The sequence below is a fragment of the Lycium barbarum genome, chromosome 5 (assembly GCF_019175385.1).
Source record: "Lycium barbarum isolate Lr01 chromosome 5, ASM1917538v2, whole genome shotgun sequence".
Taxonomy (NCBI): Eukaryota; Viridiplantae; Streptophyta; class Magnoliopsida; order Solanales; family Solanaceae; genus Lycium; species Lycium barbarum.
The window spans coordinates 7,785,549-7,802,666 of NC_083341.1; the positions used below are offsets into that span (position 1 = coordinate 7,785,549).

A 17,118-nucleotide genomic window follows, 5' to 3' on the forward strand; every position below is an offset into this window, starting at 1 on the left:
AAAAAAAAAAACACTTTAATTTTAATCTATATGTAAGATATATCAATAAAAGAAAAAAAGTATTAGCTTGTTCAAATACATGCACAAATTAAAATTCGTGAAAGTTGGACGGGTTGAGCTATGATCCCTTATTTTGTTCATAACTTTAATTCTTGCCCTTAAAATGTGGTGGTATACGCTTTAACAACTGAGCTTATGCCTTGTGGACATAAATTCTTAAGTCATGCAAGGCATAACTTATGAGATATTATGATGCAAAAATATAAAATATTTTCCTCGTGAAAAAAGCTATTCACCTTGAGGGGTAAAAATTAAAGAACACCACAAATTAGGGACAAATTGCAAATGACCCGCTATCTATCATTATTCATTTTTTCATGCGGATTGTCCTTCTTTTGGTGTGGTCTTTAATTTTTGTCCTTCAAATTGCTGGTGTTTTATTTTTCCCCTCAACTTCGAACCCAGAACCTCGGGTGTTTTAGGCGAAAGCCAAAAATTAAAGACCAGCAATTTGAGGACCAAAAATTAAAAACTATCCCCAACGAAGGCCAATCGTGCAAATTTCCCAATCCGTAATAAGCCCAAGAACACTTTGTAGCTTTAGGGCTTGGATTTTGGGCTATTTTAATCCAGCCCGTTAGTTGGGTGAGTGGACTGCTATTTTCGAGCCCATTAAAAACAGTTCGTTTTCATCTCTGTCCAACGACTAATTTAGCAAATGTCTCTTTTCTAGGCTTCCATTTACATTTTAGTCTCAATTTTTAAAATTGTGCAAATATAATCTTTGGGACAGTTTTTTTTTTTTTCCTTCCTTACCATGCTGTGTTCTTTTTTTTTCTGCTGCGGTGTAATGTTCATCTTTCTGTGATTGGAAAATGGAAGATTTGGTGCCTTTTTACGACTTTTTCTTAGAGTTTAAAGCCAAGCTCATGAGTTTTCTTTTTTGTCAAGTTGGTGGATTGGAGTTTGACCAATTATTTCGCTCTTAATCTTATTCTAAGAATATTATGTGCGGATCAATGACATGCACATTTATTAATTTAATCAAATTCTAGTCCGCCCAAATTCAATTCAGTCCGCCAATTTGCCATCCCCTAGGAACAATAACTAATTTGCTCAGCTGGAATTCATGCTGACTAACTAACAGAAAGCAATAAAAGCTAGCTGCATAAAAGGAAAAATACCAGAAAACTTTATTTGTTTTTCATACCCATTCACACAATTATAATATGGTATGAGTGTATCAACCTGGCAAGTACCCACCCGCAGCTTTGAGTAATGCATGGTATGTATAATGTATAAATGTTATATATGCGCTGAGCAATAAGGGAAACAATTTTAGTATGCAATAATAAACCAATAAGTTCGCGCACATAATTATTTGGAGAATAATATTATTGCTCTTCTTTATTTACTATCCCTCCGTTTACTTCTGGTCACGTTTAGCTTTTCAATAGTCAACAACTTGACTAATCTTTGGAGCTAAATTAAAATTTAGATGGTAAAATACATCTTAAAACGTTGATCAAAATTCATGTTTTTTGACTCTAAAAAAATGAAACGTGACAAGTAAAATTGAACGAGGAGGGAGTACTATTTCTAAGACTGAGTCAATAGAATGATCTAAAAAGGTCGCATACCCCATTTCACAATTGTTAACGATTCCAAATACAGTATTTATGTTCATTTGCGATTATTTATAATTGAAGTACACAACGTATACCAATTTAAAACTTATTTAACTGTATAGAAAATTTTTGCCTCTCAAAATTGCAAAGGCTTATATTTAAAATATCATCATATTTATAGTCATATCAAGCAGAATCGAGTTTGTATTAATTATTTTGCCCTCTGATAATTAATAATGCCAGGGACAGACAAATTAAAACTCTTAAATATATTAATGATAGAATTAACAAGAATGTCTAAACCATCATAGAAAATAATAATATAGAGGTGCATACCATGACATGTTCAAAACCATTAATACGGAGGGTAGTAATGGTTTGTAAAAAAATATTTATTTCTTGCTTAAATTATGTGTCTAATCAAACACCACTTTATAAAATAAAAGAAATGTGATACTGTTTGTTCTAAAGAATTTACATATCATTTCATGTCGATGAAAACATCATACCTAGAAAGAAGATCAGACGTATTATCACCAGGATTATGTACGAGGACCCTCCATCCATAACAATGATAGGAACTGTTTTAATCTCTTTGGTGGGCTTACTCCATGCAAACAAAGATTAATTGGATTAGTGGATTTTCGACATCGATTATCTAAACACCAAAAAGAAAAGAAAATAAAGAAGACCACTTGGAAGAAAAACAAAATTAAAAATGATCAACCAACTGGTGAAAAGTCAAGTTCTTTTTAAGAGACATGAATTTGCTTCTTGCATTTTAATTTCAAGCTAGGGTCCGATTCCTGACTTATCTCCATGTACCCCTCAATTAGAGTTGTCAAATAGACGTGTCGGAATGAATTTGGACGAATTAAACGCGTTGAATTAATAAATGAACGTTGTATAAATCCATCCAAATATTATTTAGACTAAAATTAGTTGGACCAAAATGAGCTAAACAATAAGTTAATGTCATTGTATCTCATACAATGCCTCTCATTTTATTTTCCCTTCTTATAGATTCCCTCTTCTCTTCTTATATATATATATATATATATATATATATATATATATATATATATATAATTGGTTTTAATTTGTTGGAAAATTTGTATATCTCTATCTAATACTTGTATATATATATTTATACCTCATCATTAATACCTTCTCTTCATCGTTCTCCTTTTGTCCCCTCTCTTTCATCTTGTTATAATACTTCACAGGAGACGTTCAACATGGTGCTAGCAACCCCCTCTGAAAAAATACAAGAAAATATTAAGCTTCCAATAATTGACCTCTCATTAGAGAAATCACAAGTATTAAAACTCATAGTCAAAGCCTCTGAAGAATTTGGTTTTTTCAAAGTTATTAACCATGGTGTCCCTGAATTTGTTATTAAAAGAATGGAAGATGAAAGTTATAGTTTTTTTTCCAAACCTTTTTCCCAAAAAAATTGTGCTGGTCCAGCAAATCCTTATGGCTATGGCTGCAAGAACATAGGGTTCAATGGAGATAATGGAGAAGTTGAATATTTGATACTTCATGCCAACCTTTTGTCTATCTCTCAAATATCGAAAACGGTTTCAAGCGATCCAATCTTGTTCAGGTATCTTCCAACTGGCTAAACTTATTACTCCTGTTGTAAGTTAAATTCATTATCAGTATAAGAAATTTTCTACTATATGATCATTCAAAAGGACACCTATGGATAAGTCTCCTTAAACCGTGAGATACATAATCTTGAAAATAAGACATGTTACCTGCTACAACAGATAAAGATAACTTATGGTATAGAATTTCTTATTGGTGATGTATGAACTTAAACTCAAAATGTGAGACTTTTTTTGCTTTGTAGTCAATTCCAAAATGAATAATGGGTTTTCATATTGAAAACTCTTTAACTTTAAAATTTTCATTTTAGCTTCAATAACATGTTCTTTAAGAGTAAATTTAATATGTGTCAATTTTTTTTCTCTCTTTTTTAAATTTTGTGTGCAATCAAATAGCATCATATAAAAAAACACGGAGATAGGGAGAAAAATCTTATGCATGTGAGTTGGAGACAGATAGATGCTTAGCAAAGATATTATGGAGTATATGTAAGCAATACTCCTATATGGTTTAGGTGGATCATGTATATCAGACTTCTATTGTAGATTTGAAAACTAAAGCATAAGCTTTATTTGCAATTTATGCTTTCGTATTTTTCAAGTTTACATGAACCTTAATATCAAAAGTTTTGGGATGGATAATTGGGATGCTAAACATCTAGGATTCTCACTAGCTAGACGGATGACTTTTCATTATGAAGCTGGTTGCTGATGGTCTGTTGAATTCTATAAATTCTAATTATGTTAGATTTCTTAGTAGGTTTAATAAACTCATCGTCCTTAATGTAAATAAGTTTGGAAAACCTGTTGTCCTTGTAAGTTTAAGACAACTTAGAATTTATATAAAGGAATTGTAGTCGGAGATCTTTGTATTATTCTTCTCAATTATATTGGAAAATTTCCTCTGTTTTTGAAGTAAGGATGTAGACTTGACCGAACCTCGTTAAATTCTTGTATTATTTCTTCTTCATTATTTGCTTTGTATATTAGTTAATCTACGATCTTCCACAATAGAAATAAATTATTGCTATTGGTGCAGTTTAAGGGAATTATTAGGAAGTGGTAGATCATTGATTAGTTTTATCATTTATGCTATTTGTCAATTTAGTGCAATTTATTCTCTTTTAAGTTAAGATCGATAAAAGCAAATTCATGTAAGCAAAGTTGTTTGGCATTGAAACTCGTGCCTCGTGGTAGTAGTCGCTTGTTGGAATATAAGGTTCTTCACAAAGAGGTAGTATCATACTTAATAGGATTTACTCGCAATCAATTTTTGGAATTGGACTTACTCGATATTTCATTTTAAATAATAAGTATGACCTTAATTGGTCGTAGGATTTACATATAACTTCGTTATCATGATTAAGTAATACGTGTACGAAAAATACATTATATATATTACTAATTTTAGTTTGGGATACAAAGTACATATGTCAATTCTTGGGTTAAAGGTATCATACGGACCTATTGCAATTGTATATATAGTTGTTCCAGCTGTATGAACGTTGAACCTGACTGCCATGTTTGATCTTTTTAAGGGAATCCTACTAGGTACACATCATCTTCAATTTCAAAACATCATGCAAATCCTGTCTTCCATCCCTTCTTTCTCTGGGCTAGCTGGCTTCCAGTACTGTTATTGCTTTAAATGTGTATCCGTTAGGGAAATATACAAGTCTAACTTCTACTTTTGTTTTCATAATCGTCCTTGCTTCAACATTACAAGTCATGCATGCTGGAAAATCGATCATACTTTGTCCGTTTTAATTTATGTGATATGGTTTGACTAGACACGTAATTTTAAAAAAGAGATAAAAATTTTTAGAGCTTATAATGTTAAACATGTCATAATATTTGTGTGACTATAGAAGTTAAAAAAAAAAATTAATTACAATCATTTTCGAATTTAGAAAGTTATCCTTCTACGACAACCGGAATTTTTCCTTTTGGGTCGAGCTCATTGCACTGGGCTTGCCTAGTGTGGGTTATCTATCTTGTGTGGGTTGCGAGCTATTGCACAGGAACTGGGTTTACCCTTTGCGCACCCGAAAAGTAGCGACTTGGGTTCCCATGTCATTTAAAAAAAAAAAGATGTTATATAAATTGAAAAGAATAATAGCATTAGAAGAAAACGAGGCATGATGAGGGGTATAGTAGGAACGGATGGGTTTACGCTTCCTAAACTATCAGTAAAGTGGACGAAAATCATAGAAAATTATGGTTTAAATCCTAGTAGAGATTAAAAAAAAAAGTAATTTCTTTTAATAATTTGTCTAAGCCTTAGTGAGCAAAGTTATGTGATACATGTGTTGAAGGGAAGAAACAAACACCGATAAAGGAATTGAGGTAAGTGAAAGCTCACTAAATACCACCCATATAAAAAAACTTTGGCCATTACGAGATGAGAGTTAAAATGGCATTATGTTCTTGAGTAATGAGGTAATAAATAAGGTAATTCATCCGTCCCAAAAAGACTGTCTTAGTTTGACTTGATACGGAATTTAAGAAACAAATGAAGATTTTTGAAATGTGTGGTTCAAAACAAGTATTAGATATTTGTGTGACTATAAATCATCTCATAAAGCTAAATTGTTTTTTAAATATAGAAAGTGACATTCTTTTTTTGACAGATTAAAAAGGAAAGTAAGACAATCTTTTTGGGATGGAGGGAGTAGAAAATTAACTATAGGTAAGAAATGCAAAAATTAATAGGTAAGGAATACCTTAATCAGTTCAAGCCCTTTGAACTTTGGATTACTTGAGTTATAAACGATCAAGAAGCATATAGACAAGTTACTCAAAACTATTTGCGGTAATGTTGATTAAAATGTTCTCTGAAATCTTAAAATTTATTAATACTATGCGGAGATGGGGCTTCTAGCATATGGGAGTTGGGGCGCAATGGACAGTTGTGCCTGTGATAGCTGGTACAGTAAAAATATGTACAAATAGAAAAAACATTTTTAAATATGATTGACAAGTCAAACGACTCACTGTACCATCGACAAATTAAAGTCCAATCACATCACTGAATAATATTAACAAACTTTGGAGTACAATTAAAGTCCAATCACATCACTGAATAATATTAACAAACTTTGGAGTAGCATGTAGATAGATTTTAGAAGCATGAAAGTAGAAACCTGCCACAAATGGTGAAAACCAACGGTCTCTTTTTATACTGAATCAAAAAAGAATTGAAGTGCCGCAGGCAATTTATGTGATATACATTTTTCCTCGGCCCCAATTTATGCAATGTACATTTTCACAAATCAACGATCGTCTAATATTTCCTGGTCCCTAATTTATGTGATATACGTTTTCTTTTACTTAATTCTTGTCTTTTTATTTGTTGATGATAGTATCAGCTAGCTTACATGCAACTAAACTATTGTACCTTGTGGTGTCAAATAGGTGGGTAGGGTTGAATATGAACGAGTCAAAATGAACTGAATTATACCAAATTAAAATGAATTGCGTTAATAATTGGCCTAAAAGTTAGTTGGGCTTAAATAAACAAAATAATGGATCATAGCCTAACCCGCTCAACTCTTATCAAATTATAATTTCATTGTTTGTTTCCATATTATTTGTTAAGTATCTAATAATTTTTTTTTATGGCTCTAGCTATATGATATATCTCAAAAAAAAAAAAAAAAAAAAACTTTTATGAAGTTTCTCATATGATAATCTGACTACATATCAGTTCAAGTTTTAGATGGGCTAAGTAAACAAATGGGCAGGTCATTTATCCATTCAAAGTTGGGCGTATCATATGTTCATAGATTAATTTTACCAACCTATGTGTATGCTATTTCTCACATTTACAATGTGCAATAATTCCGTTTACCAAGATTTAAACACGAAAACAGAGCTAGAGTTCTAATTACGATTTGGCAGAACAAGAACTAGGAACTAGTCAAGTCGCTAATGTACTAGTTACCATGCATGAGACATCTAAAAAAAAATATGACATATCTATTGGGACAGGAGTGCAGTGAATGAATATGTAGATTCAATGAGGGAATTGGCATGTGAGATATTAGAGCTGATGGCACAAGGATTGCAGGTCCTAGACACCTCAATCTTCAGCAACCTTATCATGGACCTTAATTCTGACTCTCTCTTAAGGCTCAATCACTATCCTCCATTTAATTGGACCCCACCACAACTCCATCATCAAAGGGACATGTCAGCTATGTGTAGAATTGGGTTTGGAGAGCATACTGACCCTCAGATCTTGACTATCTTAAGATCCAACGATGTAGCTGGCCTTCAAATTTCACCTCAACAAGGATTATGGGTCCCTGTCTCCCCTCAACCTTGTGCTGCTTTGTCTGTCTTTGTGGGTGACACTTTACAGGTCAGAAAATTCTTCCTTGTTTCAATTACTCCAATTAGATTTCAACTCAATCGAAATTTTATTAAGGGGTGGTTTGATTCGTTCACTAAGTTATTTTGGAATTATAATTTTGTGATTATAATTTTTGGACTATCTTACCAGAGATGTGGGATAAAATATCACCAAGATTGATGGGATAAGGTAGATATTCAGAATTAAGTTTGTGATAAAAATTTATATTTTATTTGATTGAAGGTAAAAATTTAATCCCAAAGTTAATCATAGATATCCATCCTTATTCCATGAACCAAACGAACCCTTAGTTCCTCTAGTTCAACTTATGTGAGAGTATATGATCAAGTATGAAGTTCAAAAAAAAAAAAAAGATTTTTATTACTCGTGTTATTAAATGTGTATTACATTTTTGTAATTACAAAATCACATCATGTGATTTTTTTTAAAAAAAGGGGTCAACAAAAGTGTCACATAAAATGAAATAGAAAAAATACTATACCCATCATGGTTTATTAAGAGTGATCACTTTATTAAAAATTTAAGCTACTAAGAAAAAAACCTTTATATGCTACTCCCCCGGATAAAAAAAAGTGTCCACTTAGATATTTGCACATCCCTTAACAAAACACTAAATCTTAGAAAAAAATAGGTAAGTTGACTAAACTGCCTCAAATAAATAGTTATTGGAATTTGATCACATAACACTTGATAGGGGCAAATTTGAAAAAATGAGTTTAATTCTTTCTTGATTTGATAAGTGGACACTCATTTCGACCCAAGAAAACACTCTTTTTGATTTGGAGGGAGTAGTACGTAGTGCGTTGGACCTCCAACTATTGATAGGCACCCACTCCAAAGTTAGTGAGTCGTGTAATAGGTGGTCAGTTCATGCTATTTGAAGGATATTTTGGCCGGTCTATAAATTCCAAAGTTATTTTTAAATTCACGTTGAATTAAACTTTACTTCATGAATTGAGACAGTCATAGTCATGCATGGTAATCAGTAACCCCACCCCTCATGGTCCGAAGTAAAAATAAGATACGGACTGAGAACTGAAGAATCTAGTTTGAATAGACCCAAAGGGATAGCTACTTGTGCTATATGGGGCAGTACTGAAACTGAAGTGACAGACTGCAATTCAGTTTTGATGCAAAGTAAAGCCAGTGGTTATTTCAATCTCTGGCCATGCTAAAAGATTCGAGTTGATAATAATTGATCAGTTTCAATTTTAGGAGGGTCCCTATCCAATGACTTCTCAATTTCTCATCCAGTTAATCTATCTCACTGCCCAGCTTTAAATATTGTTCGTCTTGGAAACTGACTTCAATTTTGAATATGATGAAAAAGAGTCATCCAGCTTTATAGTTGTGGGCAACTACTATTATGTTATCTTGTAGATATGGCCTTATATACTTAGCCACTAACTTCTACTCCCCCCCCCCCAATGATGTGGCACAACCTGAATTTCGAGAGTCAGACGCGATCTTGCCATACGCCTTTTAAGTATTTTAAATTATCGATTATTGTGACTTATATATTTTTTACCTAGTTTTTAAGTATATAAATTTTATTTTAAAAAACATAAAGATTTCATGTCTGAATTCATGGTCAAACATGCCATAGAAATTGGAATAGAGGAATTATATTAGTACTTAGAGGTGGAGCGGGGCAGAAGGGGTTTATCTCAATTTCTTGTTGGATATTTATACTATATAGTACAACCTCTGTCCCAATTTATATGACACTTTTCAATTCCCGAGATTCAAACTATATCAACTTTGACCAACATTTTAAGATGTATTTTTTCACCAAATTGATATGAGAAAAGTTGCAACTAATAGTACTTTTCATGTAGTTTTTATATACATAAATTTTGATGTTAAAATATTGAGTTAATCAATCCAATTTAGTTTAAAAGTTTAGTCAAATTGACTCTCGAAAAACAAAAAGTGCCACATAAATTGAGTTAGAGGGAGTATATAAGATCAAAATTATTTATAGCTAGGATCTTTCTAACCTACTATATGAATGTAGCAGGATAGCATCATCCCCATTTTTGATTTCCTTAAATGTCCTTGTCCCTATTATTTGAAATGACTTCTTCGCTACTATATTTCCTTTTCAAACCTTCTTTGATATGCTTTACTTGAACCGAGGATCTACCGGAAACAATCTCTCTATCTTAAAAAGGTAAGAGTCATGTCTGTGCACTCACCACCCACCCCAGACCCCATGCACTTAGGGGTCGTTTGGTTTAAGGTATAAGCTGGGTTATCCCAACACTAATTTTTATACCATGTTTGGTATAAGGTATAAATTAGTGCTGGGATAAATTTATACCTTGTACCAAACATGATATAAAAATTAGTGCTGCAATAACCCAGCTTATACCTTCTTAACCCACTTATACTGGGATTATTTTATACCATCTTTTAGATGGTATAAAATAATCCCAATAGATGGGATAAATTAGTCCCGGAATTATAATCCCGGGACTAATGAGTCCTTAAACCAAACGACCCCTTATGGAATTAAAGTGGTATGTTATTGTTGTTGTAACACAATGTTGCGTCCTTATATTAGAGCAATGTATTATTGCAATGTCAATAGGCAAAAGGGACATGAATGAATAGATTAATTCCCCAAAATATTCAAAGAGCAATTACCTAATAATATTATTGATCCCTATGGGCATATTACATATGCATGCAGGCTTTGACAAATGGAAGGTTTAAGAGTGTGAGACATAGGGCCATGGTGAATTCGTGCAAAACTAGGATGTCAATGGTCTATTTTGGTGCCCCATCACCCAATGCCAGAATATGTTGTCCCTCAGAATTGGTCAGTACGACACCACACAAACCTTATCATCTCTACAGGCCTTTCACTTGGGCTGAATACAAGAAAGCTACTTATTCTAGGAGACTTGGGGACACTCGTCTTCAATTTTTCAGACTACATTCAGAAAATGATGAAACAATAAGCGAATGATATCTTACAGTCTTACTTTTATTGCAAAGAATATTATGATGGCTAGAATGGGTTCTATATTAATTATAATCCCCAAAGGGAGATTTTGCACACTCCCGCATTCCCTCTCTCTTTGATTTTTTGGCCTATACTAGGATTTACTAGGGAAATTGTTAAAGAAAAAGTGTGTTTTTTTTCACCCATTGCAACTTCAAGGTTGATACAACTTTCTTTTGGAAACTTTAGGTGTGTCGTTTGGTAGGGAGGAAAATGTTCACAAAGTTTTCTTTTGAATTAGTTTGTAATATTAAGAGTTATTAAATGGAACAGACACAACTGTTCGTGAAAAGACATGACTATCCTGAAAAGTTATCTCTCAATTTCTATAAATATAATGACACTCACAAGAAAAATCTGCAGTATACTAGGCCTTTGTTAAATCATGAAGGGAATTACTTGTATCCCCTAAAGAATATACGGACAATATCTCTTTAAGGGCAGCGGTATCACGTCAAAGCCTTTCTTCTTCAATTTCGATTTCCTATTTTTGTGACATTTTCAATATTTGATTGGTCAAAATATTTTGGACACAACAATAGCGCAAAGAAAACAAGTTTCATAAGTGACATTCCATGCTAATTGTTTTCCCGCCATCCCGCAACATCCAACACTTTCCCCTCCCCAGCCCATACTCTCATAGTGTTTGCCTAAATTACTTATGAATGTTTTGAAATAATATTTGTGTTTACTTACCAAATATCAAAAAATAAGTAAGAAAATCACTTATTTTCTAGAGAAATATTTTCTTTCATATCAAACACACAAAATGTTTTGACGAAAAATAGTTTCATGGTAGGAAAAAGAAAGCAAATGCATTAGGACGTACAATTGCACGTTTGGATTATATTTATGGTAACCTTATTCCCCTACATAATATCCTTGTATAATTATTCCTGACACAATAATGTATACATTATTATTCACTGTATACAATCCATTTCTAATTATTAATTTTTCCACGAAAATATAACAATTTCTCCGTTATAGTAGTATAACTAGCATGTTTATCTTTAATAAAATCCTTTAGATAGATGTCATGTCATGTCATGTCTGGATTTTCCAATAGCATGTTTGAGGTCAAGTATCAAGCAATTGTCCATATCTCGACTTTAATCGAGCTTGCTTCCATATAAATGTATATCACATTCATTGTATTATCATATTTGGGCCAGTGGTCCATTGAAAACCTAATAACCTATCATTTTCCTTGCTATCGTTCTCTTCCCCATTTTAATGCAGAAAGCATAATAAACTAAAGATTTGTCGAGATATTCAAAACATCAATATCATTAAAATTCTATTCAAATTACATATCTGCATCGGCCAGCTTCAATTTCATTTTCATTTTCATTTAAATGCTACAAATTAAGGTACATGAATAATAGTGAACTGTATCTGTCACAGTACTATATATAGTTAGCCAAGACCTTTTCGTTATAATATAACCAAGGTCCATGGGCTGCAAAAAAGACACATTGATTAGGTTTGTGAACAGAGTTTTGAAAATAGGACAGGCTATCTAAATGTACTGAGTTTTGAAAATATGACAGGCTATCTAAATGTACTAAGGGGTCCTTTGGTTGAAAATGTAAAATATAATCTCAAGATAAAATCATGCGCAAAATAATACTGATCCATATGAAACGTTTGGTTGGTTGTATAAAAATAATAATTCCTGCATTATCTTATGCAGTATTTGCTTGGCTGTATTAATTAAATAGTACGTGTATATATTAAGTTACATGGGATATTATTTCATGCAAGATAGAAAGTGAAATTAAACAAGAAAATTTTACTATGCTCAAATCGTAGAATATTAAGGTGATTTACGAGAATGGCCTCGAAGGTGAATGATCTTGAACTTTTGACCTCGCTTGCCCCATGGCCAAAGTTTCAAGATTAAGAAGTTTTCTCTTTTGAACTTGAAAATTTGCCCATGGGGAGATCACCTATTTTCAAAGTCATCCGATGTAATTTCCCGGAAATTTGGGGGTTGGACAGGCCACTTTTGCCATCTCTTCCAATTCTGAGAGAGTGCAAGAGAAAGGACCAAGCGTACAGTACAAGGTTTGACAACTGGAGAAAAAGTTTGATCATAATCAATTCCAGGTTGTTGGGAGAAACCTTGGGCGACTAAACGAGCCTTGTAGCGCTCAATCTGTCCATCAGCTTTTCTTTTAATCTTGAATACCCATTTATTACCAATCAAATTGTGATGAGGAGAAGGAGGAACTAATGTCCAAGTCTTATTCAAAATGAGAGCGTTATATTCGGCGCTCATGGCATCTCTCCAAGATGGATCTTTTACAGCTAAAGAGTAACAAGAAGGCTCACATGGAATAGGGGAGGACACTGCTAGTAAGGAAGGTAAGACTTTTGGCTTCAAAGAACCCGTCATAGAGCGAGTTGTCATCCCATGAATTTTAGAGTGTTGAGCAGCAACCACTCGAGAAGAAGAGGTTGATTGGGACGAGTGAGCAGAATTACTAGAGGGAGATGAGTTTAGGGAATTACTTGTGGGAGATGAATTATGAGAATTATTAGTTGTAGAAGAATTTGGACAATTATTAGCGGTAGAACTATTTGGAGAATTAGGAGTATTATTAGAGGCAGAAGAGTTAGGAGAATTATTAGGTGGAGAAGAATTAGGAGAGTTATTAGATGGAGAAGAATTAGGAGAATTATGTAAATCAGGAAGTCTGTTGGCATGAGAATTGGTTGATATTAAAGGAAAAGTAGAATTTGAGTTGGGAAGGGACTTTATATTGGAAGGTGGCGTATGAATCCCATAATTTGAGGGGAGAAATACATAGGTAGGTGAAGGAGAAATATTAGGAGATGACGTAGGAAAAGTTGAGTTGTTGAAAAAATCAAAGTTGGCAGGAAATGTAGCAGAACTAGATTCAGGAAACATAGCGGGATAAGGAAACATATCTTCTACAAATTTTACATGCCTAGAAATTAGAACTTTATTAGTTGAGGGATCAAGGCATCTATATCCCTTGTGATCTGGTGAAATCCCCAAAAATAAGCAAGAAGTGGAACGAGGATTGAGTTTCTGGACATGACCATAGGCAGTATGTGGATAACAAAGACACCCAAATATTTTTACAAGGGATAAATCTGGTTCTTTTTGGAATAAACATTTAAATGGTGAGGAGAACTTCAAATTTTGACATGGTAGCCTGTTAATAATATAAGTAGCATAAAGTAGAGTGTCAGGCCAAAACGACGCAGGGACATTATCTTGAAAAAGTAGGCAACGAATGACATCATTGAGGTGGCGGTGTTTGCGCTTGGCATGACCATTTTGTTAGGGAGTATATGGACAAGAAAATTGGTGAATAATACCCTTATCACGGAAAAAGGATTTAAATTGAGTATTATCGTATTCTTTACCCCCATCAGATTGGAAATATTAAATTGATGAATCAAAGACATTAGATATCATATTATAAAATTCAAGAAATTTGCTATAAGTTTCAGATTTTTGCCGCATGAGATAGGTCCAAGAGAATTTGGTATAATCATCCATAAAAAGCACATAATAACGATAACCAGAGTTGGACACAGTAGGGGAAGTCCAAACATCAGAGTGAACTAGAAAGAATGCTTTATTGGTTGTACTTGTAGAACTTGAAAATGGGAGCCTAGATTGTTTGCCCAAATGACAAACATTACACATAGAAGGATTAAAACATGAAGAACTAGAAATAATTTTATTTCGCGATAATACATCAAGCACAAGTTTTCCAGGATGCCCAAGGCGCTTGTGCCACAATGAATATTGCGAAGCGGATCCAAAGAAAGCAGTGGGGCTTGTTGACGGAATGAAGCTTGAAGAAGATGAAAACGGATAGAGAGATCCTGAGTTCCTACATTGGAGCAGTGTGTGGTTGGTCCTCGGATCCTTAACGGAAAAAGAAGAGTCAGTGAATTTAGCATAACAATTATTGTCGACACAAAGGCGATGAATAGATAATAAATTTTTCTTGAGTTGAGGAACAAGAAGAATATTTTTAAGAAGCAAAGGCTGTTTAGAAGTAGGAAGAAAAGAATGACCAACATGAGAGATAGGAAGTAGATTACCGTTACCAACCATCACTTGCGCATTACCCTGATATGGAATGGGATCAGAAAGAACATTCGGATTTCCAGTCATGTGTGAGGAAGCCCCTGTATCAGGATACCAGATTGTTGAAGGTACTTTTTCGAGGCTCATCGCTGCCAAACCTTTGGGAAAATTTTGTGGAACAAAAGAATGGTTAAAGCGATTGCGACATTCCAAAGCTGTATGATTGTAGTGAAAACAAATCTGTGACATTGTGTCATCGATTTAGTCGCATTTGGAGTCGGCGGAGGGCCAAGTATGCTTGGATCAACACGAGTAGAATTATTAAAATTTGTATGATAATTGTTGTGGCCAGATTCGCGACCACGATTCTTATTATGAAATCTCCCACGACCACGATTTTGATTAGAGCCACGACCTTGATTTTGTTGAATAAAGCGGCCAGCATCGTTAGTATTTTTGGCTGCAATAAAGAGCGCCACTGATTGCTGAGAATCATCAGATGAAATGGCTTTGATGTGTTCCTCTTCAGTAAGAAGACGAGGACGTAGAGCAAAAAATGAAGGAAATGGCCTATTTGCATTTAGTCCAGAAACAAATGTTCTGTATGACGGGGGTAAGCCTTGCAAAGTTTGAGCAACAAGGTCCTCGTCTGATATTGGTTTACCGATGGCAGATAGTGCACTTGATAGAGAATGCAACTGTTGTAAATATTCTTCCATTGAAAGAGATCCTTTCTTGAAATTCTGAAATTTATTTTTAAGATGGATCATAGAGGAAGAAACATGGTCAAGAAAAAGTTTCTCTAGCATGCTCCAAGCTTGATGAGAAGTCTCACAATTGTAATTTAGAAGTGTGTCGAGGATAGATGGCGACAACGTCGCATTGATCCAACTATGAGCAGTTGTGTCACATTGAATCCATAATGTGTATTGTGGATGAGTGAGTTCGGGGCAGGGGACAGAACCTTCCACAAGGTTCAAAAGATTTTGGCTACGCAAGAAAGGTTTGAAAACCTTTTTCCAGGTGAGATAGTTCAAGTAAGTAAGTTCAAGAGGTACAAAATTTTTGATATTAGAAATTGAGGGTGGCTGGAGGGGGAGCACCAAAGTGACGGGTGTGGTGTTTTCCGTAGAGGAAGGAGTGGCGGGTGTGGTGTTTTCTGGAGAAGTGGGTGAAGAAGATGCCATCGTAAAGAAAGAAGAGAAAAAGGATCTGTTTTGGCTCTTGATACCAAGTTGAATATATTTTGGTGTAATGACCCAACAAAGTGGGTATCTTGTATTTATAGTACAATTACAATACACAAAATGGAAATGTAATAAATACAAGGCTACATATATGGTAATACAATCAATCATAGTAAATACTAAATATTCTATGAATCTGCTAAATGATTGCAGAATATTTCCTAACAAGCACCAACCAAAGCTTTGACTATGAGATTGAGAGTTGGCGTCAATCTCACGCCTTGTCATTAGAGAACAAATTGGATTTCGTCCCAAAACCCTTTGCAACCAGCTGGCGCTTAATTCCAAATACATCGTAAGCTAAACCGGTGCTGACAATTTAATCTAGAGGCATTAGTCCCCTGGGCTCATGCATTTTTGTTCTAACTTAGTTCAAATTATGGTTAGTACTTACTCGCACCGAATATGTCCATCAAATTAAGTATAATTAAGTTAATGGCTAGAAGATTTTCAAAGCATGACAAATGAAAATTCATATGAGCCGATTGTAAATTGAAAGCCAGATACACACTGCTCTGGTTTAACGAAACCATATTATATTGATCAGAAATGAAAATAACGTTACTTAAACTAAACTCTCAAAGTAAGAACATCAACCAAATGAACAACTGAAAAGAAGATAACTGGAAAAGAAGAATGGAGGAAAGTTCCCGAGAGCTCCAACAAGAGTTGAACCAAAATTAAGAAAAGACTTGGTAGGCGTTTGGCCACGAAAACCAAATATTTTCCACTTTATTTGGTATTTGAGATGAAGTTGGAGTTGAAGATGGAGTTGTGTTTGTTTATTGTTTTTGCAAAGAATATTTGATTGTTTGAATGTATTGAAAGTGAAAAAGTGAAAAACGAGCTTTGATTGTTTTCCAAATTCCAAATACTACTTCAAGTTGTATTTGAAAATTTTATGGCCAAACACCATAAAGTGAAAAAAGTAAAAAATATTCCGGAAAAAAGTGAATAATTCTCATGGACAAACGGGCATAACATATATTCTCCTCTTGCTTACTACTCCCGTCGTCCTAATTTATGTGTGATAATTTTTTGTTTCCCGAGAATTAATTTGATTGATCTTGAAGTTAAATAATTTGATTAGATCAACTCAATATTTTAAAATTAAAATTTATACGAAAAATACTATTCTCTCAATCCCAAAAAATTGTCTTAGTTTGA

At 33.8% G+C, this 17,118-nt stretch overlaps 2 protein-coding genes across 2 annotated transcripts; one reads left to right on the forward strand and one right to left on the reverse strand.

Annotated features, from left to right (window-relative positions):
- The first annotated feature begins 2,757 nt into the window (after positions 1–2,757).
- LOC132640323 (gibberellin 2-beta-dioxygenase 2-like) lies at positions 2,758–10,611 on the forward strand. Its single transcript, XM_060356872.1, has 3 exons — positions 2,758–3,237; positions 7,232–7,604; positions 10,312–10,611. The coding sequence occupies exons 1-3, from the start codon at positions 2,867–2,869 to the stop codon at positions 10,588–10,590; spliced, it is 1,023 nt and encodes a 340-aa protein (XP_060212855.1). The 5' UTR covers positions 2,758–2,866; the 3' UTR covers positions 10,591–10,611.
- A 4,236-nt stretch (positions 10,612–14,847) lies between these two features.
- On the reverse strand, positions 14,848–15,891 carry LOC132639150 (uncharacterized). The gene has a single exon (XM_060355631.1). The coding sequence runs from the start codon at positions 15,889–15,891 to the stop codon at positions 14,848–14,850; it is 1,044 nt and encodes a 347-aa protein (XP_060211614.1).
- Between the last annotated feature and the right edge of the window lie 1,227 nt (positions 15,892–17,118).